This window comes from Carcharodon carcharias, chromosome 13 (assembly GCF_017639515.1).
Source record: "Carcharodon carcharias isolate sCarCar2 chromosome 13, sCarCar2.pri, whole genome shotgun sequence".
Classification (NCBI taxonomy): Eukaryota; Metazoa; Chordata; class Chondrichthyes; order Lamniformes; family Lamnidae; genus Carcharodon; species Carcharodon carcharias.
Genome location: NC_054479.1, coordinates 21,351,397 through 21,374,603, shown reverse-complemented (window position 1 = coordinate 21,374,603; position 23,207 = coordinate 21,351,397). Strand labels below are relative to the sequence as shown.

At 42.4% G+C, this 23,207-nt stretch overlaps 1 protein-coding gene across 6 annotated transcripts in view; it reads right to left on the bottom strand.

Annotated features, from left to right (window-relative positions):
• Positions 1–418: 418 nt before the first annotated feature.
• Positions 419–23,207, bottom strand: part of inpp5jb (inositol polyphosphate-5-phosphatase Jb) — a 94,413-nt gene continuing 71,624 nt past the window's right edge. For all 6 annotated transcript variants that reach the window (XM_041203631.1, XM_041203632.1, XM_041203636.1 and 3 more), the window contains 6 exons: positions 18,128–18,237; positions 15,463–15,679; positions 11,002–11,139; positions 9,044–9,127; positions 6,658–6,762; positions 419–5,068 (listed from right to left, as the gene is read on the bottom strand). In XM_041203631.1, the coding sequence (XP_041059565.1) occupies positions 4,409–5,068; positions 6,658–6,762; positions 9,044–9,127; positions 11,002–11,139; positions 15,463–15,679; positions 18,128–18,237 (1,314 nt within the window). In that variant the 3' untranslated portion in view covers positions 419–4,408. The remainder of the gene's footprint in view (positions 5,069–6,657; positions 6,763–9,043; positions 9,128–11,001; positions 11,140–15,462; positions 15,680–18,127; positions 18,238–23,207) is intronic.

Sequence of the window (23,207 nt, the reverse complement as noted above, 5' to 3'; positions counted from 1 at the left end):
TATTGTGAAATGTGAACATTTTCCACAAAGATGCTCTCCTGACCCAGGTCCATTTCCAGTTGTCAGTCATTTCCATCATTTTGCCCTTCATTGTGCATCTGCCTAGAATAGGCACACACATTGACTGCACAGACCTTTGATAGCTTTAGCCCCAGTTTTGCTGGTATAATAAAATATTTTATATATTTTTTTAAAATATAGCCCTCAAACCTCTGAAAATGATTGCTCAAACCTCTAAATTTCATTGCTCAGCATTTGATTGCCTGGGCTTTCAAATGGATTTAAATTTTAAATGTCTCCTGCACTACCCAGATAAATGACCTACCTTGACAGGCTCCTGTTTCTAACCGTTCAGAATAACAACCCATAATGAAAAAGCTTGCACCAAACATCTCTAAAATAAACACCAAGCTCAAGATTACACTCAATAAACTTTATTGTGCATCATTGTTTAAATACAGTGAAATTTATTCCATCCACAGACCATGTCATGTTTTATAGCTGACCTTAATCAATGGAAGACAGGAATCTTACACACACAACACACACAACACACACAGCAATTACAGCCGGCCAATGCCACCAGCTCAAACTGTGCTTGACCGCAGTCAGAATCCTGCGGCGGAAGTGAATACAGTAAATGTTGAGATTTCCTCATATTTAGGCTGCAGAATATTTCAGTGCATTACAAAGGTTTCATGTTTAGAAAGTGAAGAAGCTTTTAGCTGTGATATCATCGTGCCCCTGATTATGGGGAAAGAAAATTCTATCCTAATTTAAAATTCTGTTGAAATGTTTCTGGTCATAAAGTTTGGCTCTAAAAGCCAAAAAGTTGGCTCTAAGCGTTGTCTCAAAAGCCATACTAGATAGAACTTGTTAACAATTTCCACAAAGTTAGAGAGGTTTTGTAAATTGTAAAATTACTGCTGAAATACTGCACTCAGCAATAACTGTGCAGGTTCAACAACACTGAACAATAGGGTATTAAAGCCTTGCTCTTTATTTCACATCTGATCTCTCAGTATTTTTCTTGCTTTCTCATTGCAAGCCATAATGTTTTGTGACCTGACACTGCTCTTCCCAGACCATGTCTATACTGAAATGTGACATGTCTTTACTGAAGAATTCACATGTATACTGAAGAATCCTTGTCTTGTACTGAAGAATCCACATGTACACTAAAGAGTCTTTATACTGAGGAATCCTCATAATGAAACATCCTCATCCACGCTGAACAGTTCACATCTTTACTGAAGAATCCTGGTCTATACTGAAGCACTATTGTCTATATTGAGGAATCATATTTTTACTGAAGATTCCTGGTTTACAGTGAAAGGTCCTTATATTGATTAGTCTTAGTCGACACAGGAGAATTAATATCTTTCCTGAAGTGTGCTGGTCTACCCTGAAATGTTCTTACTGAAGAGGCCTAGCCTATCCTGAAAATCCTTTATCTATACTGAAGTCCACATGTTTACTGAAGAGTCTTAATTTATATTGGAGAATTTTCATCTATACAGAATAGGTCACATCTTTACTGAAGAGTTCTGATCTACACTAAAGAATCGATGTCTTTACTAAGAGTTCACATCTTATATGGGTAAGTCCAGGTCTTATTATAAAGAGTCCATGTCTATACTGAAGAACCTTTGCTCATACTGAAAACTCCACGACTACACTGGAGTCCTGGTTTATATACTAAAGAGTGCTTGTCTATACTGAAAAGTCTTTGTCTCTTACGAAGGATCGTTGTCTCTACTGAAGAGTCAACATCTTAAATGAAGACTCTTCATCCATACTGAAGATTTTATTATGTATTCATTCACAGGATGTGGGTGTCACTGGCAAGGCTGGCATTTATTGCCCATTCTTAATTGCCTTTGAGAAGGTGGTGACGAGCCACCTTCTTGAAATGCTGCAGGTGAATATTGTAACACTTCTGATACAACAGAATTGCTTGCTAGGCCGTTTCAGAGGGCAGTTAAGAATCAACTATATTTCTGCAGGTCTGGAGTCACATGTAGGCCAGACTGGATAAGGACAGCAGATTTCCTTTCCTAAACGACAGTAGTGAACCAAATGGGTTTTTGTAATAATCTAGAAGGTTCATGGTCAGCATTACAGATAATAGGTTTAAAAAAGAACAGATTCATTTATTTAACAGCATTTAAATTTCTTAGCTGCTGTGTGGGATTTGAACTCTTGTCCCTGGATCATCAGTCAGGCCTCTAACGTAGCCATTATGCTACAATACCAACACAGAAGAATCCATGACTTATACTAAAGAGCTTTCATCTATAATGAACAGTCCTCTCTTCTGAAGCATCCTTGTCTATACTGAAGTGTCCTCATCGCTACTAAGAGTTTGCATCTTAAATGAAGAATCCTCAGCTATACTGAAGAGTCTTGATCTAAACTGAAGAGTCTTGGCCTTATACTAAAGAGTCCTTGTCTCTTTGGAAGTGTCCTTGTCTCTAACGAATAGTCCACATCTTAAATGAAGAGCCCTCATCCATACTGAAGAGTCCCATCTTTACTAAAGAGTTCTCATCTACACTGAACAGTCCATGTTTATACTGAAGAGTTCACCATATTATTTTCTGATTATCATTTTCACCAATACTGACTAACTTTATAGATGAACCATGGCCAGCATGGCTGGGTACTAGAAGACATCCAATGCCTCTAGAATTGTGCATCAGCTAAATCCAGTATATTCAGGAGAGGATAAAATTGATCCGAGCGGAAGGAGAAGGAAAATAAATTAAAATAATTTATTCAAGAAGCTTATGTAATTATATACATTCAACAGCATGATTTAGTTTTTTTTCACATTGAGCAAAGCCTGATGTTCACCCACGTTCACAGTTACTGTACTTGTACATCTGTACTGGATGAATTATCAACTATGAGGGGAGATTAAAACAAAGGCCAGGTACCCCACCTCCCTGTTCCTGGGAGTGAGTGAGTCAATCAGCAGGTGATTCAGCCTCCACCCCTTGTGCCACCCTACCGACTGGTTGCAGAGTAACCTATCAATGCAAGATGGATAGTGCAGCAAGTCCTTGGAGGATTGAGAAGAAAGCTGGTCACCCATCAATACAGCCCAGCAATCTGCAGCTTCAATGGGAAAGAAAGGCTGGGGCAACCCACCCTACAGTTATCTGGGTGCTGGTGGACAGCCAAGAACCAGCTAATTTTCCAGAAGCTGCACTCCTCACGTCCTTCCTGCTCTGGCGAGAGGTGAACTAGCAGCGTGTTCAGGAGTTAAAATACCTGGGATCTGTTTTCTGCAGCAGAGTATGATGCATTGTCCCACACTTCCTAAGTTCCTGCTGCCCACATGAATAATTTGGCACTCACTGTTACAGTAAAAAGAGATTTTTTTGTTTGTGCACTCTTCAGGACAATTCACAAGAATACCAACTGTACAGGGAACAGCAATTTATATGATATGAGAAGAGAGTGCTGATTGGTTGGCAAGTGGACTCTGATTGGTGGAGGCATTGCCATGGAATATGCACCAGTCAACTGATTGAAGATGAAAAGCTATGACCAAGAATGTCTCTTTTTTTCAGCAATATTCAAGTTCTGTACTACCAAGTGCCTATTTGTTACAGTAAAGTTCAGACAATAGAGGTGGACAGTGACAGATAACAGATAAACATTGAGAAAGACAGATATAAGGCGATTCTTTAATCCCATGCTCCCAGCAAAAAGCCACACTCGGGGGAATGAATGGAGCTTTAAGGTAAAGAATACAATGTTGTATTCATGTCTTCCACCTTTGTTGCTTGAGAGTGTAGCTTCCCCTATGACGGCACAGGTTTTCACAATCGTCCTGTTACAGAACTGAAATGCAGCAAGGCAAATATAGAGTGACAGACAATTAAAAAGAGTCATGGATAAAAGAAGTCAGCAGGTAAAACAAGGACAGACACAGGGTCACAGATAGAAAAGGATAGAGCACAAAGGACACTGAAAGAGGGAAAGAGAAAGGCAACAGAAGATAGAAATGCAGACAAGGAGCAGGTTCGCTGGTGTGTGTGCACTGAATTTCAATCACACAATGGTATGGTAATGGTATTATTTACAGTGTAAATTAGGTAACTAATTGAATAATTGCACAATGATTGCATTCACACATCAACTCCGGAGGCTGTAAAAGTTATTAAGCCTCTTGGAGTAGCTCATATCACATTAAAAATCAGGATAACCCTTGCAGGCTGATTGTCCCACACATCTTTCCACTATGAGTAACAATTAATGTCTGTCCAGTCTCTCTGTGCTTTGTTGACCAGTCACGGCAACAAGAGACCTTTAATTTCTTGTTACTTTGCCTTTTCAGCGACCATGGTACTCTTCATGCCAGTGTTTCTCTCTGAAGATATTGCATTGCCTTGGCCTCCTATTGCCATATTGATGGTATTGACTCGGACACCGGCACTTGGACACTTTGATGCGTCTTGCCAGTGGAGAGCTGATTCGCTTCACTGAACTTCAAAGTGACTGCTCCATCTTGACGAGGTGATTGGAAGGGTTTTGGAGACGAGTGTGGAGGCTGAGCACTGTCACTTTGCTGTATGCCATGGGCCTGTACCATGAGTTCCTGAGCCTGGCTACTTGGCCTCCCTATGATGGCGGCTCCCGCATCAGGAATGGTCTGATCCTTCCCCCGGCTTGCTGGGTTTTTCAAAGTAGCTGGGGCTGAAGGTGAAGGTGTGTCCCTCAGGCTGCTTGCTGAGTTCTGGCCGTCTCCTGCAGTGATTTTGCCTCCTGGCACTTTGAGTTGCCTGGAGGTCGAGACTTGAGCTCCCCTGGGTGAGGGGCTGCGGCTCTTGCTTTTGTGCTTGGAGCTTACGGTGAGGTTGAGACCCTGCAGGGATCTCGTTATTGGTACAGCCGGGCTCTTACTCCGACTCCGGCTGTTCCTCCTCTTTGTTTTGCCTGGGCTGGGGCTGCGGGATTTGGGCCGAATCAGCTTCAGGGTGCTCATCTCCTCTCCATCAGAGCTGGAATCAGAGCTGTCAGATTTGCTGGAGTTGGAACTTGTGGAGGGCAGAATAATCTAGAGGGAAAAATAGGAAATTTATTTTAAATGTGTCTGCATGTTATCCTCACGTGTTTGAATAAGGCAGAAAGAAACTGGGTTTGTGTCTGACGGATTGCTGTCACCTCATACTAAGACAGTTGGGAATGATTCATAACAAGACTGAAGTGTCACACATCCCACTGGAGACTGCTCTTCACCCGATGTACCTTCTGTCTGCAATGCAGAACTGTCTCTCCAAATAATTTCATCAATCATTTGGGGGAGGGCAGGAGTGCCCATATGACACATTCAACTTTCTTTAATGTTCCTTGTTTAAAATGTTAAATTACAATTTTAATATCAGAGCTTATAGTGTGTAACGCAGGGTGGTCAGAAGTAATTTTGACTTCCTGCCCTTTGCAAACTGCACTGTTGTAGCACTCTCAGCTCTGAATCAAAAGGTTCTGGATTCAAGTCCCACTAGTCTAGGTTGACAGGCGAGTGCAGTACTGAGGGAACGCTGCACTATTAGAGGAGACATGTTTTGATTAACACATTAAACCGACACTCCCGTCTGCCCTCTCAGGTCAGATAAAAGACCCCGGCTGTTTCAAAGAGGAGCAGGAGAATTCTCCCCAGTGTCCTGACCAATATTTATCCCGTAACCAACATCTAAGAACAGATTATCAGATTGTTATCACATTGCTGTTTGTGGGAGCCTGTCACATAAAAATTGGCTGCTACATTTCCTACATTACAACAGTGACTACACTTCAAAAAGACCTCATTGTCTGGAATGCTCCTTGGGATACCCAAAGCTTGTGAAAAGTCTGATATAACTGCAAGTCTTTCTTTGTGACACTGGGGGAATAAAATGTCTCCAGGTGATTGTTACATTTCTTCAAATGGTGTCTCAAGAAGCAATGTTGGCAGAAATTGAGAGCTGGCCATGCAACTCCCCTTCTCCACACTCATACGTCCCTGTCACTCATCATGAACTCCAGTGCAGTTTTGTTTTCGATATAGTAAGCTCATGTGCCACCTAGGCCTTTTTAAAGGATATGGATCTTCCAGGTCTGTTTAATTCAGTTACACAATAGATAAATTCACTGAGCTGCTGTGGGAGCTTCGAGAGTCATTGACAAGACTTACAGCTTAAAGGCTGGGCAATTGATTGAGTTATCAGGGAATTCTGGCACCAGAGTCAGGAACTTCAGGAGAGGATGGGAGAAAATTCAATGTTGATAAACAGTTTTCTTTGTTGTTAGCAGCCTGTGCCCAGGTTTCTGGTGATGATTCAAGCTATTTACCAGCACGTCACCACTGACACAAAGAACCAAGCAGATCTATACATAGCCGAGTGTGAATGGAATCACCGAGCACATGCCCAACTCCAGTCTCTTTGTGGCACAGAAAGAGTTGTCGCCAAACTGCCAACTTAATTACTGGTAGACTGACACTAGGCACGGCATTTCATGGGCCACCAAACCTGGACACTATTGCATTCATTTACATGCACTGTGATACCAAATTGTGCAATACACTCTTGCATATAGAAACACAAACACATGCAGCAGAGACAAGTGGAATGCATCAAGGGTTGTTCTTGGTCTGCATCTTCTGACCTGGAAAGGCTCAGTCACTCCCACAATGGTGTTGAAATTGTTGCTGTAGTAGCATAGGATGTACTCCCCACTGCCCTTTGGCATGGATTCCTCATTGAACATGACCTGCAGAGAGACAGAAGAAATTCCACAACAGATAATAGCACAGAACTGATAGAGTGCAGCTTGCTTAAGGCCTTCACTGAATTTTCTCTCCATTCTCTATTTCCCTGAAGAAGTTGACTCTGGTTGGGTGCCAGTCACCTTACTGCACCTCACCAGTCACCATTTTGAAGTGGAGTGGAGCTAAGTGGAGTGTCATCAGACTATTCACTATGGAGGGCATCATAGATGAGCCTGGTCCTAGGTCAACTCAATGGCCACATCTAATGGAGTCAGTGGATAGTGTGGTTGGGTTTTTAATCTCTTATAGCACAGGGTGAAGGAAAACTGGTGCCGCTGCTGCCTGGGTTGTTCCTAATCTGTCAAAATATTTAAGGCGGGAGATGTTTCACTTTCATTTAGAAATGAACTGTGTACCTCTGGCATTTCAATAGTTGAATGCACCATCTGGGGTGGAATGGAGCAGCACAGAGCAAGATGATCAGTTCATGATCTGCAGTGAGCTAGCTGATCTCAGGGTAGCCAGAATGACACCTGGACTCCAAAGGTTAAGTTATGAGGTGAGATTACACAAGTTAGGGCTGTGATCCATGGAGTTTAGAAGGCTACAGGTGATTTGGTCAAAGCTTTCAAGACTTTGAGGGTAACAGATAGCATGGATTACATACAGAGAAACTATTTTTGCAGGTTGAGGAGTCTAGGACCAGGCAGCCTGGTCTAAAACGTAGAGTTCAGATCTTTCAGGAGTGAAACTAGAAAAACTTTACACACTAAAGGAGGTAGAAGTTGAACTCTCTTCCACAAAAGGCAACTGATGCTAGATCAATTGTTCATTTTAAACCTGAGCTTGATAGGTTTTTGTTAACTGGCTTATTAAGGAATACGAAGGAAAGGCAGGTACATGGGGTTAGGTTGCAGATCAGCCATGATCTCGCTGAATGGAACTCAAGGGATCATAAGAAATAGGAGGAGTAGACCGTTCAGCCCATCGAGCCTGTTCTGTCAATCAGATCACACTGATCCATATGCCTGCCTGTCCCCATAACTCGAGTCCCTTGTCAATCAAAAATCTGTCTGACACTCAGCCTTGAATTTATTTAATGACCCAGCCTTCGCTGCTCTCTGGGGAAGAGAATTCCAAAGACTAATGACACTCAGAGAAGAAATTCCTCCTCATCTCCATCTTAAATGGGAGACCCCTTACTTTTATGTTGTGCCCCCTAGTTCCAGATTCCCCCACAATAGGAAAGATGTTCTCAGCATCTACCCTGTCAAGCCCCTGCAGAACCTTATATGTTTCAATAAGAGGGGCTAAAGGCTTAATCCTGTTCATATGTTCCAATTGCATTGTGAGATTGACACCATTGTCACTAGAGGGGTAATATCTGCTTGGATTCTTGTTCTTGATCATTGAAACACCCACTCCTACTAGTACATAGCAGGGGACACTGAGACCTGTACCCAGCATGAGTCAGTGTTGGCCAGAGAGAAAGGATGGGTTACATGCTGAAATAAGTGGTTGGTTCACAGTGATCTTTGCTCTTGTGTTTTTTTCATCACAAGATATAAGTAGCCATAACTTTAATAAATGATTGAAAAATTGAAATAACGGCAACCTAGAATTAAAAGATGGAGATGTGCAAATCAACTTTTTGGTGTCCATCAAAGTGAGGAAAGTCAGGAGCAGCACACATCAGATTCTACACTGTCTGAACAAACCTAGAACAGCAGCCTCATTGCTCTGTACAAAATAGCCAATTTAATGTCAAATTATTTTGTGCAGTGCAATTTTGTGCAGCAAGTTCACACTAATTTAAATTGGATTGTGATTGCCCAAACTGCTTTTGGATAGAGCTCTTATAGCCATTAGAGAGCAGAAAACTACATCTAAACATAAATTACAACATGGAAACAGGCCATTCAGTCAAACCAGTCCTCTCAGCATTCATCTTCCAAGTGAACAAATATTCCTAATCGTTTGTATCCACATTGTTCCTATATTCCCTTATACTTAATCCAATGTAATCTTAAATGTTGACATAGTTTCTGCCTCGACCACTAACCCTTTTAAGCAAATCCACACTTCACAACTCTTCTATCACAAAGTCTCTCCTGCCTAAGCAATCTGGCTTTTGAATGGGATTTGAATCCATAAAGCAGGAGAGAGGTCTATATCTAACCCACCATATCACACCACATCACCCAGTAGCCCCGCCCCACCATCCCAGAGTACAATGAGTTTATTTCCAGTGTCATCAGGGAACGACTATGTGGCAGTAATTACCTGATAGCATTGTTTCATAGCATCGGCTTCATCATGCTTTGCCCAGACATATGTTACGTAGTCCTTGTGATGTTTAAAGCCAACCTATAGGTATGGATAGGAAAGAAAAGCAAAAGAGGTCTGTGAGATTTTGTTGTTTGAAGCTATAAGTCTATTCTTTTTCAGTCTAATCAAGGGCAAGGCCTGCGCTACTGCCTGAAGCCTAGTCCTAGGACTGGCCTTTGCCTAGACGTACTGCTGAAACGAAATTCCTTTGAAGTGACAGAGAGGTTTTATCACTACACATCCAGCCATGTACTAGATTGTTGCAGGTGATGCAGATGCAGATGGCATTGATGTGAGTCACTGTCTTTAGCACTGGAAAGGTTAGCTGGAATATTCAGAGAAAAAATGGAAGGAGAAGAAGGAATTGATGTCAGGCAGTTCATCAACCCTTTGAGAATAGACTTGCACCAAAACCCCAGAAATTTGGCCCCATACTATATTAAGATTTATGATAGTGAAATATGGCTTGTGTCAGAAATAACCTTGGGCTTCAAAAGAGTTAGAATTTTTTTTACTGTTTAATTGGCTTTAAAATAGCAACTGCTGGAAATTTATTAGAAGGGGCTACTGGGGGAATCTGGGCTGTTTGAAAACTGAAGCTGTTTCCAGTCTCTGAACAGCCAGCTACTTTCCATTCCTATTTGCACAGCAAGGGAGTAAAGGAAAAAGGTTTTCAGTGTGTCTAACATGTTTAGAATACAGATCTCCTTCTCATTTTGATATTGAATTCACAGCTCTGTTACCTTAGCCACATCCCAGGCACATATATACAAATTATAGAGTGAGAAAGCTCATTGTAACTTTACAGGAAGAGTGACCCCATAAGATGGTGGCTTTTCCCTTTGACACAATAACATTTGTCCAGAGCTACCTATAGAACTTAACATTCACAATGGGTATTGGAGTCATAGCAACAGTAACACTTCCTCATGTGGATTGCCAAACTACTAAAGCCAGGGCATCTTTTTTTAATTTGTTCACAGGATGTGGGCATTGCTGGCTGGGCCAGCATTTATTGCCCAACCCTAATTGCCCTTCTTCAGAGGGCAATTAGAAGTCAACCACAATGCTGTGTGTCCGGAGTCACATGTAGGCCAGATCAGGTAAGGACAGCAGATTTCCTTCCCTAAAGGACATTAGTCTTGGGTTTTTACGACAATCAGCAATGGTCTCATGGTCATCATCAGACTTTTAATTCCAGACTTTTTTTGAATTCAAATTTCACCATTGAACCCGTGTCTCCAGACCCTGGGTCTCTGGAATATTAATCAGTGACAATACCACTGCCTCCCCTAGGAGAAGTACAAGTTAAATGTAGCATTTGACACATCATCAGACCACAGAGGAATTGAAGCACTCTCTCCTCCAATCAGAATGAAATGATCTCTAAATAAAATGACGTACACCAACACAAATATTTTGTTGTATTCGTTCTCAGGATGTCACTAGCTGGAATTTATTGCCCATCCCTAGTTACACTGAAAAGGTAGAGGTGGGCCTTATTCTCAAACCGCTACGCTGTTTGATACAACTGATTGACTTGTTAGGCCACTTCACAGGACACTTAAGGGTCAACCACATTGGAACTGGAGGCACATATAGAATGGCAGATCTCAAAATGTCATGGTTTGAGAATCTGTCCATTCCCAATGTCCCCATACTCTATCTACTGCTCTTGTGTAAGATTCTGGATTCTAGAAACATGAAGCATCCATTTTGTAAAATATCTGATGTGTAAAATGTCCATGAGTCTGTGTTGCTATCTTCCCTCCCATCCATGAAGATACAGCAGATCCTGTAGATTTGAATTCTTATGAGATATAACATTCACACCCAAGCTGGTTGATGACTTTTGATTTCTGGCCATGCCAGCCTTTCAGAACCATCCCAGAATTGGGCAGTAAATAGCTTACCCTGTACAAACCAAGCCAGTCCCACGAGCTCTTGGCGAAGGAGCTCGCCATCCTGTATCTGACCACAGCGTCCGATGGTTTGCTCCATTCGTCCTCCACCTGGAGCTGAATCAAAGGGATCTGCATTTTATGGGAAAACTACAAAAACAAATCAGAAAAACGCACAGCTTTCAGTGAAATAAGTTCCAACAAATAGCAACTTATTTCCATAGGAACATAAAAGCAAGAGGAGGCCATTCGGACTGTCAAGCCTGCTCCACCATTCAATTAGTTCCTGGACGATCATCTACCTCAACGCCACTTTCCCACACTATCCCTATATCCCTTGATGTCATTTGTATCCAGAGATCTATTGATTTCTGCCTTGAACATACTCAATGACTGCATTTCCATGGCCACTGGGGTAAAGAACACCAAAGATTCACCACCCTCTGAATGAAGAAATTTCTCCTCATCTCAGTCCTAAATGGCCTGCCCCTTATTTTGAGACTGTGCCCTCTGGTTCTAGACTCACCAGCCAGAGAAACATCTTATCCAGATCTACCCTGTCACACCCTGTAAGAATTTTGTAGGTTTCAAAACTCAAAATCACCTCTCATTCTTCAAAACTCTAGCAAATATAGGCCCAGTTTTCTTAATCTCTCCTCATAAGACAATCCCGCCATCCCAGGGATTAGTCTGGTGAACCTTCGTTGTACTCCCTCTAAGGCAAGTATATCCTTCCTTCGGAAAGGAGAACAAAACAGTACGTAATACTCCAGATGCGGTCTCACCAAGTTTCGATACAATTGCAACAAGGCATCTTTACTCCTGTACTAAATTCCCCTTACAATGAAGGTCAGCATACCATTTGCCTCCCTCATTGCTGGCAACACCTGCATGCTAACTTTTAGTGACTCATGAACAAGGACACCCAGGTCGTTTTGGACATCAACACTTCCCAACCTCTCACCATTTAAGAAATACTCTGCCTTTCTGTCTTTCCCACCAGAGTGGATAGGTTCACACTTATTCACATTATATTGCATCTGCCATGTTCATGCCCACTCACTTGGCCTGTCCCAACTCCCCTGGAATCCTTCCTGTATCCTCCTCACAACTTGCATTCCCACCTCATGTTGTGTCAACAGCAAATTTGGCAACATCACATTTGGTCCTCGCATCCAAAATTATATACAGAGGTTGTAAACAGCTGGAGCCCAAGCACTAATCCTGTTACCTTACTGGTAATAGCCTGCCACCTGAGAACAACCTATTTACTCTCTGTTTACTAATTCTCAATTCATACCAGTTTATTACCTCCAATCCCATGTTCTCTAATTTTATTTACTAATCTCCTGTGTGGGACCTTATCAAAAACCTTCTGAAAATCCAAATACACCATATCCATTGGTTCCCCTTTATCTATGCTACAAGTAACATCCTCAAAAAAGTACAACTGGTTTGTCAAACATGATTTCCCTTTCATAAATCCACGTTGACTCTGTCCAATCACATCATTATTTCCAAGTGTTTATTTAGCACATACTTAATAATAGATTCTAACATTTCCCCTGCTACTGACGTCAAACCATCAGGTCTGCAGTTCTCAGCTTTTTCTTTCTTGCTTCTTAAATAGTGGGGTTGCATTTGAGACTTTCCATTCTGCAAGAATCTTTCCAGGATCTACAGAATTTTGAAAGATAATCACCAATGCATCCACTATCTCTATAGCCACCTCCTTTAACACTCCGGGATGTAGATCATTTGGTCCAGGGGATTTATTACCCTTCAATCCAATTAACTTTTCGAGTACTACTTCTTCATTGATATTAATTTCTTTCAGTTCCTCATTTTCCCCTTGGTTCCTGAGTGTTTCTGGGAGATTTTCTGTACCTTCCTCAGTGAAGACAGACACAAGGTGATTGTTTAGTTTCTCTGCCATTTCCCTGTTCTCTATTATGAATTCTCCTGTCTCCACCTGTAATGGGCCCACATTTGTCCTTGCTAATCTTTCCCTTTTCGCATATCTAAAGAAGCTTTTACAGTCCACCTTTATGCTTCTCACTAGCCTACATTCATATTCTCTTTCCCCTTTCTTTTCCAGTGACTACAGGCCTCGAGTGAAAAGCTATTCTACATTCAATACAAATCATCCTTAAAGTGATAATCTCACTCAGAAAAGTCATAGGATGGCCAGCGTGCTGGTTTAATGGGCAGTCTTCTGAGTTTGGGAAAGAGCTTTACTCACATCTAATCAAACTATGACATGGCAGTGCTTGATGTTCACACAATATCACACTCAAGATCCACATAAACTACCACACTTGTGGGTTTATAGTTTGATCTACCCTCTAGGCTTTCAATCTTATTGTAAAACTCAACTGGTTTCACATGCTTACTAACTGCCTCAGGTCAGGCCCAAACCCCACCCCAAGACCCTTCCACCACAGTCTGAGAACCAAGACTGCTACTCTAGCCATAGCTTCATCACCCCCAAGGCTTCCTACTTTCCATAGCCTCCCCCCAAGGCAACCCAAACCTGAATGGTGCCTCAAGTGTGATGTGGTGGGGAATGGGAAGTAACAGACCTGGTAGGGATAGTAAATTGTGCGAGACCCGGAAACACCTCCAGCCACAAGAGCATCCAGCATGATTTCCAATGGAGCCTGGGATGGGTAGATATCTGTAGATGTCAAATGTGGCCGAAATCACAGGCTGTGATAGGAATTGCCATCTGGAATTCTTTTGGGTTCTGGGTCATTTCCACTCAGAGGGAGCCCAGTTTTCAAGTCATTATAGAGATGGAGATATTATACCTTGTTGTAGCAGTTTGCCATAACTGAATGGCTTGTTAGGCCATTTCAGAGGGCACTTGAGAGCCAACCACATTGCTATGGGTCTGGAGTGAAATATAGGCCAGACCAGGTAAGGGCAGAAGGAGGACCTGGTCAGCTCTGAAGAAAGGTCATACAGACTCTGTCTCTTTCTCCACAGATGCTGTCAGACCTGCTGAGTTTTTCCAGCATTTTCTATTTTTATTTCAGATTTCCAGCATCCACAGTATTTTGCTTTTATTTAAAGACAGTAGATTTCCTTCTCTAAAGAACATTCATGAATTTTTATAACAATCCGACATGGCCATCATTACTGATTCTAGTTTTCATTCCAGGTTTATTTAATTAACTGTATTTAAATTTCCCCGTGGCCTTGGTGCGATTTGAACTCGTGTGTCCAGACCATTTGTCCAGGCCTCTGGATTACTAGTCCAGTAGCATAAACTGAATGCTACCATTCCTATTTGAAAGTGTGACCCCCTGGCATCTTCAAGCTGGTTCTGCAGCCTGGAAGGTTCCAGAATGGACTGCATGAAGTTATTTGAATAGCTTTCTACAATGGCGGAGTGATCATAGGAAGCCGCTACTCAATGGAGAGGTTGAGGCAAATAGCAGTGATTCATTTGAGGGGAAGCTAGATAAATACGTGGGAGAGGAAAGAAAGGGAGGAGTAAGGTTGGCATTAGATTAAATAGACAGAGTCCCATGTGGAGTGTAAACAGTATAAATCGGCTGTGATGATTAGTCTTTTTCTGTGCTTGAAATTCAATGCAATTATATATAAATTCTGTGTGGTCTATTCAACCCATTTTATGCAGTCAAAGATGTCTTTTTGCAAACACACAGAGTCACTGTTGGCTCTAACTTTGAAACTTTGCAAGCCTAACTCCAGGAAATATGGAAATACAAAACTGATAGACAGTTGGTCCATAAAACCTGTCCTACACCATGATCACTGTAACTGGAATAAATAACAACACCCTAATCATACCACAAGCACTGATTCAGTCCCCTGTGCTCCAATGCGCTGCTTCATCAGTCATCCTGCAGGGCTCATCAAGGTGTGTAAAATCCAAATGAGTTGATTTCACGGTTTGAAAAGATTAATTATCCCTTCACTGGGGTCCATATACCCGCCTTTGCCCCATATCCCTTAATATCATCTGTTAACAAAAATTTACCCATCTCAAATTTAAAATTAACACTCGACCCAACATCTACTGCCGTTAGTGGAAGAGAGTTCCAAACGTCTATCTCCCTTTGTGTGTAGAAGTGTTTCCCAACTTCACTGCTGAAAGGCCTGGTCTAATTATCTATCTCCCCTGATCCTATACTCCCCGACTAGCAGGAATAATTTCTCTCTATCTACACTAGGACAGAAGCAGGCAGCACAATAAGGGTTGCAGGGGGAAATGGACACTGCATTCCCGATTGTTCACCCAACTCTGCAGGCAGCAACAGGAACAGCTGGTTAAATACTGTGCAGGAACTAACATCAATTAGTTAATCGATTAACCCATTAGTTGGCACAAAAAAGACAGAGAGAAAGTATTCTACACAGTCTATATATTGCAACCCTCTCTTCCCCCACAGCGCAGTGACTGCTTTTATTACCTTCTGCAGTTTAGAGCTACTATTGACTCACCTTCAGGGAGAAGATGGCAGTGACGGGTTTGTGGTCGCTGATGAGGTACTCCATGTGACTACGATAAACATGCTGTAACACCTGAATGTGGCTGTTTTTGCCATCTGGGGATTTGCTCCTCACCAATAATGTGGTGTTCGCCGAAAGGTCGTAGCAATCAGACATTTTCACCCTCCAGAGAATCCGATCTGTCCAGGCAGGTTTGCGTTTCTTAGAACTAGGAAACATTGGATAATTGGAACAGCCTGTGCTTTCAAATTAAGAAAAAAACACATCTGCCCAGCCTTTGCTGTGAAAATTGTGATGAGGCCAGCAGCACGCATTGTTATTCATGGGCAAATCCGGTGCCAACATCCAACTGGTGAGATACGCAGTTAAACATGAAAATTAGGAATTTACTGTCTGCGATACTGAGCTCCTCCACAAGCTGCACAAAAACCATATCTCATCGTCTGACCCCCGCCTCCCCCATTCAAATAAATCGACCGTATTTAGCTTCCTGTACTGACATTGTGGATATGGGCTAAACTCATCATGAAAAGTTAGGGCTTGTCCTTTACAGTCTAGACACCCTTTATGTGGTGTGGTCTTAATTACTGCCAGACAAGCTCTCTGATGCTGAAAGTGAACATTTATATGTGTGGAGTGTCATTTCTTCAGCTTTTAATTATTTGTTGTGCAACACACACTCAGCTGCAGACAGCCATGATTGAACTAACTTCACTGACACCTCCCAAACAGAGAGGGTAACATAACAAAATGCTCCGATCTTGCAATATACTACACTATTGTTGGGGGATTTTATTAGAAATTTGAAATAAATGTTATTTATTTTTATTCTTTCCGTCTCTCATTTCTCTCGATCCAATTATTCTTTCCCTCTCTATTTCACTTTCTGTATCCAATTTGACCTTGAATTCAATATTGTAACTGACACTTCCTGGTTCAGATTCTTTAATGATTCTTCAATCTGATTGGTTAAGGAGATACGCTGTATCTTGCCCTGTTTCCAGATGCCCTGTAGAGGACACTGTGATGTTTGGATGTCCTGTTGACAGCAACTTTCTGTGCAAACCCCCATGGAAAATCTATGAGGAAGTGCAAGTCAATGCTCAAGGCAAAATCTGACCCGATATTCTCTTTTTACTGCGAACTGCAAACTTGACAGTCAGAACCTGCATTTATATAGGCCTTCCATGACCTCAAGTCATCCCAAAGCGCTTCAAAACCAATTAAGTACATTTTGAAGTGTAGTCACTGTTGTAATGTAGAAAAATTGGTAGCAAATTTGTGCACAGCAAGGTCCCACAAATACCAATGTGCTAATGATCACATAATCTGTTTATGAATGCTGATTGAGAGCTAAATATTGACCAAGACACTAGGGAGAACGCCCCTGCTCTTCTTTGAATGAGATCTTTAACATCATATCTGAAAGACAGCACCTCTGGCAGTGCAGTGCAGCACTGGAATGTCATCCTGGATATTCTGCTCAGGTCTCCAGAGTCAGACATGGACTCTCAATCTTCTGACACAGAAGTGAGAGTGCTACCATTGAGCTAAGTGGTGCCTTGCTCTCATTGCTATGCTGTTTTGCCAAGCTACAAACACACACATACAACTTACATACAGTTACCTGACAGACTCGAGGCTCTGTCAACATTGCTCAGAATTAGCCATGCATATAAGGAACTGGAGAAGGCACTTTCTCTGATGTATCTTTTGCAGTGTGGATAAGCATCCAGGCAGTGATAAAGTGAGCGTGCAGAATGAGGGAATCAAAGCCACATCCCCGTCGCCCTGTAACAGTGTATGGATACTCCCACACCAGGGTGTTATCAGAGGGGTTCTGAGATGCCTTTCTGAAATCCATTCAGTGCTTGGGCCCTCTCCAGACACTTATCTCTACAGGCCCTGGCAGAGCCACAGGAGCAGGATTCCAGCCCAGCATACATAAATCAAAGTGCACAATGTTGAAATGCAGGAGGTGAATGTGGAGCAAGCAAATCAGTTCTTTTATGCAAAGATCTTAGCCTGGCACATTTTCACAAGCCTACCCTGGTCCTATCAGTCTCTACAACCAGGTTACTGAACTGGGCACCCTTATTCAATGCAAGGGAAATGGGAGGAGGCAGGAAATGGGAATACACATGAACAGCTCCCTACACTGGATCAGTTCCTAGGTCCGGCTTGATGGTAAGAAATAACTGGTCTGCCCGAAACTTGACCTTCCTGTGTAAGGAGCTGTCCACAACCGAGTGTTGCTGACATTATCCTGGACTACATGCGGAGGGACGCACCAACATAGGGGCAGACGCTGCAAAGGTTCAATGGGGAAAGGTTGTAAAGCCCTTATCACCTCGGTGGTTTTTCACCATGATCTTCTGACCAGCACTGAGAACAAAAAGATAAAAATATCTTTCAAATATAGATTCAAAGCATTTTCCAATAATTTCCCATCAAAACTGTGACAAAAGACTGAGCATTCCCTTTGAAATATACCAGGCAATGCAGATTAAATTCCTTTTCTAGTGGGTGTACACAATGTATTAGTCTATTTTTATACATACAGTCCAAGTCCAGGAACTTTGCTGAGTGTTCCCTGTCACTAGAAGTGTTTTGTATACAGAACAAACAGAGGTCCCAGAGGCCTAAGCTGCCTTACCTGGTGTCAAATGTGTTTGTGCCCACATCATATTTGTACGTTGGCCTGAAGTTGAGAGGACCTTCCTGAAATCCATTCAGTGCTGGCTCAATCGCCTTTGCAATATTCAACTGTCAAGAGACAAGCAACATTGTTAACAAGTAGGGCAGAAACTACAGCACACAAATTAATTTAGCATCAACCGATAGGCGTCAGCCTTAGCAGCATTCTCATGTTGAGTCAAAAGGTTGTGGGTTCTAAAATTTGAATCTAGGGTGATACTTCAGTGCAGTGATGAGAGAGTGCTGCACTGTTAGCAGTGCTGGACTTTCAAATGAGACATTAAGACAAGGCCCCACTCACCTCACAGGAGCCTGTGACAATACTTGAAAAAGAACAGGAGATTCTGCTGGTAAGCTGCCAACATTGGTTCCTCAAGTAAGATTACCAAAGACAGATAACCAGATCACTTATTTAAGTGTTGCTTTTGGGATCTTGCCATTTATAAATTAAGAGGATAAGGTGACAAGAGTTAGATGAAGTTAGTGGAAGAAGGCTGGTGTTGAACAGTTGGGCAAAATAGCTTCGTTCTATACTGAACACTGAATGTAATCTATGTAAATTAGCTAACACATTTCCCTACATTACAACAGTGTCTATTATTCAAAATCACTTCATTGTCAGTGAAGTGTTTTGCCAGCACCTTTCACATCTTCAGGTTCTATGTAAATTTATTATTATAGATTTATTAAAATGAAGTTCTGTTGAAGAGTCATGCGGACTCGAAACGTTAACTGTGCTCCCTTCCACAGATGCTGCCAGACCTGCTGAGTTTTTCCAGGTATTTTTGTTTTTGTTTTCTATGTAAATTTAAGTTCTTTCGTCATTAGTGATCACTTTATAATAGCAGTGATGAGAGGGGTTGGATTGAGTTATACTGTCCTTCTCAGTCACAGCCCAAATGAATGTGATGATGGTCTCCTCTGTCTGTTGTCTGTAAGGATCCTGAGTGGAATCAATTTGGGGTCATCACAACCTAATACCTATTGGCCAGGGCCACTCAGTTCCTGACCTCATCACAGCCTTGGTTCAAACATGGACAAAACAGCTGAACTCCCAAGGTGAGGTGAGAGTGACTGCCCTTGATATCAAGGCCACATTTGACTGAATGTGGCATCAAGGAGCCCTAGCAAAGCTGGAGTCAATGGGAATCAAGGGGAAAACTCTCCAATGGTTGGAGTCATACCTAGCACAAAGGAAGATGGCTGTGGTTGTTGGAGGTCAGTCATCTCAGCTCCCGGACATCACTGCAGGAGTTCCTCAGGGTAGTGTCCTAGGCCCAACCATCTTCAGCTGCTTCATCAATGACCTTCCTTCCATCATAAGGTCAGAAATGGGGATGTTCGCTGATGAGTGCACAATGTTCAACACCATTCGAAACTCCTCAGATACTGAAGCAGTCCATGTCCAAATGCAGCAAGACCTGGACAATATCCAGGCTTGGGCTGACAAGTGGCAAATAACATTCACTCCACACAAGTGTCAGGCAATGACCATCTCCAACAAGAGAGAATCCAACCATCGTCCCTTGATGTTCATCATCATTAGTGACGACATTACCATCACTGAATCCCCCACTGTCAACATCCTGGGGGTTATCATTGACCAGAAACTGAACTAGGCTAGCCATAAAAATACTGTGGCTACAAGAGCAGGTCCGAAGCTAGGAATCGTGCAATGAATAACTCACCTTCTGGCTCCTCAAAGCCTGTCCACCATCTACAAGGTACAAGTCAGGTGTGTGATGGAATACTCTTCACTTGCCTGGATGAGTGCAGCTCCCACAAAGCTCAAGAAGCTGGACACCATCCAGGACAAAGCAATCCGTTTGATTGGCACCACGTCCACAAACATTCACTCCTTCCACCACTGCCACACAGTAGCAGCAGTGTGTACCATCTACAAGATGTACTGCAGGGATTCACCAAGGCTCCTTAGACAGCACTTCCAAACTCATGACCATTACCATCTAGAAGGACAAGGGCAGCAGATAGATGGGAATATTATCACCTAGAGATTCCCCTCCAAGTCACTCACCATCCTGACTTGGAAATATATTGCCGTTTCTTCACTGCCGCTGGGTCAAAATCCTGGAAATCCCTTCCCAAAAGCACTGTGGGTGTACCTACACCACATGGACTGCAGTGGTTCAAGAAGGCAGCTCACAACCAAATTCTCAAGGGCAACTAGGAATAGGCAATAAATGGTGGCCCAGCCAGCGAAGCCCACAACCTGTGAATGCTAAAAAAAAAGGTCCACACCATAAGACTGCCTCTAATCAAGCACTAAATTGGCAATCTCCCTCAGGACAGCTGGGGTAATGGAAAAATATCACACTCAAGCACTCCTGAGGATGGGCCTGAGACATAATGTTGAGGGAATGTTGAGTGAGCTTTATTCATTTGGCACAGCACAAAGATGGGAGGCTCAATTCCCAGCACTCATATTCCTAAATTTGATAAACATCAATTTATTATGGATTTTAATAATGATTCAATATAAAGTGGAGCTGATGTCAAGGGCCCTTCAATTAAAGAGCCTGTTCATACTACAGTACATACAATAACCTATCATTGATGCCTGTATCTAAAGCATTGTGAAGTGTGTCACAACATTGGTTAATGAAGGTGAATGATTTGTGTTTTCCTGCTACATTATGGCATTTAGGATGGGGGGGATTGCATTGGGTGTATAGTTCGTTCAAATCCAATGTGGTTAAAATAGAGCTAAAAATATTGAAATAAGAAATAACAATAGTTCTGGGTGAATAAATGAGAAACCCGGGTTTATGATCTATTCATTCTTAGCCTCATGAATGTCAATCAACAAACACTGGATCAGGTCAGCAGGAACACACAGTACCTATAGAGGGTGTTCAGATCTCACAAAATGGCAGATGGTGTTCAGGCGTAACAATGCCAATAGATGCCATGCAGACCGCACAGAGTTGAGAAAGCACAGCCAGACTTCACTGTGCAACCCCACCCTTCATGATCCTAACAAAGGGTTCCCAGAGCCGACCTAAATGTTGCCAGATCTGCTGAGTAGTTCCAGCATTTTCTCTTTTTATTTGCCCAGAGTCTATCTTCTGATAGGAGACATCGAGTTCTTACAGTCCTGCCATCCAGTCTTCACAGTGCTGGACACAGGATATGTAGATGCCATAGTATTGACATTCTTCACAGCACTAATGAAGAGCGCCCAGTGCTCACAGTACCAACTGGGGGTAAAAGCAAAATACTGCAGATACTGGAAATCTGAAATGAAAACAGAAAATGCTAGAAAAACTCAGCAGGTCTGGCAGCATCCGTGGAGAGAGAAAGAGAGTTAACGTTTCAAGTCCGCGTGACTCTTCTTCAGAGCAGTGGGGCTAGCCCAGCCATTGCAGTAGCAATTCAGCATTGGTGAAGATTGCCCAGCCCTCACTGAATACAGATGCAAAAGCAAAACACTGAGGATGCTGGAAATCTGAAATAAAAACTGAAAATGCTAGAAAAACTCAGCAGGTCTGGCAGCATCTGTGGAGAGAGAAATGCTAATTCTGTTGCTCTCTCTCCACAGATGCTACCTGACCTGCTGAGTGGTTCCAGGATTTTCTGTCTTTAATCGCACCAAATGCTGACCTAGGGTGTACAGCTCTCACCCAAGCGCCAAAGGATTGATCGGGACTCCCGGATGCCAAATAGGAGGAAGATAGTGGAAAGTTTCTGTGGATCAGTCAGTTAGGGATGAGATATCATTCAATGGCTCTGCTATCCACCATAGAACTGTTCCTGCTGAGCTGACACATTATTTTTTATGGTAGCTGGGTGTCACTGGCAAGGCCAGCATTTGTTACTCAACCCTAATTGCCCTTGTACTGAATGCCTTGATAGGTCATTTCAGAGGGCAGTTAAGAGTCAACCACACTGTTCTGGATCTGGAGTCACATGTAGGCCAGGCCAGGTAAGGATGGCATATTTCCTTCCCTAAATGACATTAGTGAACTAGATGGGGTTTAACAACAATCAATGATAGTTTCATGGTCACCATTACTGAGACTAGCTTTATATTCCAGATGGATTAATTGAATTTAAATTTAAATTCCACCAGCTGCCATGGTGGGATTTGAATTCATGTTCCTCCCTACGAACATACAAATTAGGAGCAGGAGTCTTGTGCCAGCTCCATCATTCAAAAAGATCATAGCTGATCTGATTGTAACCTCAATCCCATATTCCTGCCTACCCCTGATAACCTTTCAGCCCCTTGTTAATCAAGAATCTATCTAGATCTGCCATAAAAATATACAAAGACTCTGCTCCCACCGCCTTTTGGGGAAGAGAGTTCCAAAGACTCACGACCCTCAGAGAGAAAAAATGTTTCCTCATCTCGGTCTTAAATGAGCGACCCCTTATTTTTAAACAGTGATCTCTAGTTGTAGATTCTACCACAAGAGGAAACATCCTCTCCATTGGCTAGAGCATTAGTCTGGGTCGCTGGATTACCAACCCATGTGAACATTACCACTATAGCACCATCTCCCTTTAAAAACACATGAAGAAAGACTGCTTTCTTGTTCTACAGGGTGAGGGCAACGTATAGAACAATATTCAGGGTGAATCAGCACCTTCAGAGAGGGGGGGCAAAGGAAAAAAAAACTGGATGGAAAGATAATGTTAAAAGAATTAAATCTTAGCTGCTCCTGGAGCAAATCAGAAAACTAAGCCTGGATTCTAATGAAGGTTCTACACCTAAGCTGTCTTCAGTGCCTCTGTGCTTTTGCAGTGATTTCCTTTTTCTTTCAGTCTGTTTTTTTTAGTCAGGCACAAAAGCTTCAGGTTTAGCCAGGGGACTCTTAAATTTTCTATTTTTACAATTCCCAAAATGGACTCGTTGTCCTGACAACATGCTTACTTTTCAGGCTCTATTTCCTTGGGCAATGACAAAATGGGCAGCTCTGTGTCCATGATAGATTCCATTGAGGCAAAGATAGGACAAGAGCACAGAGAGGACAGACTGTGCAGAGCTAGTATTAACTCTTTGTCCATCGCAGTGGTCA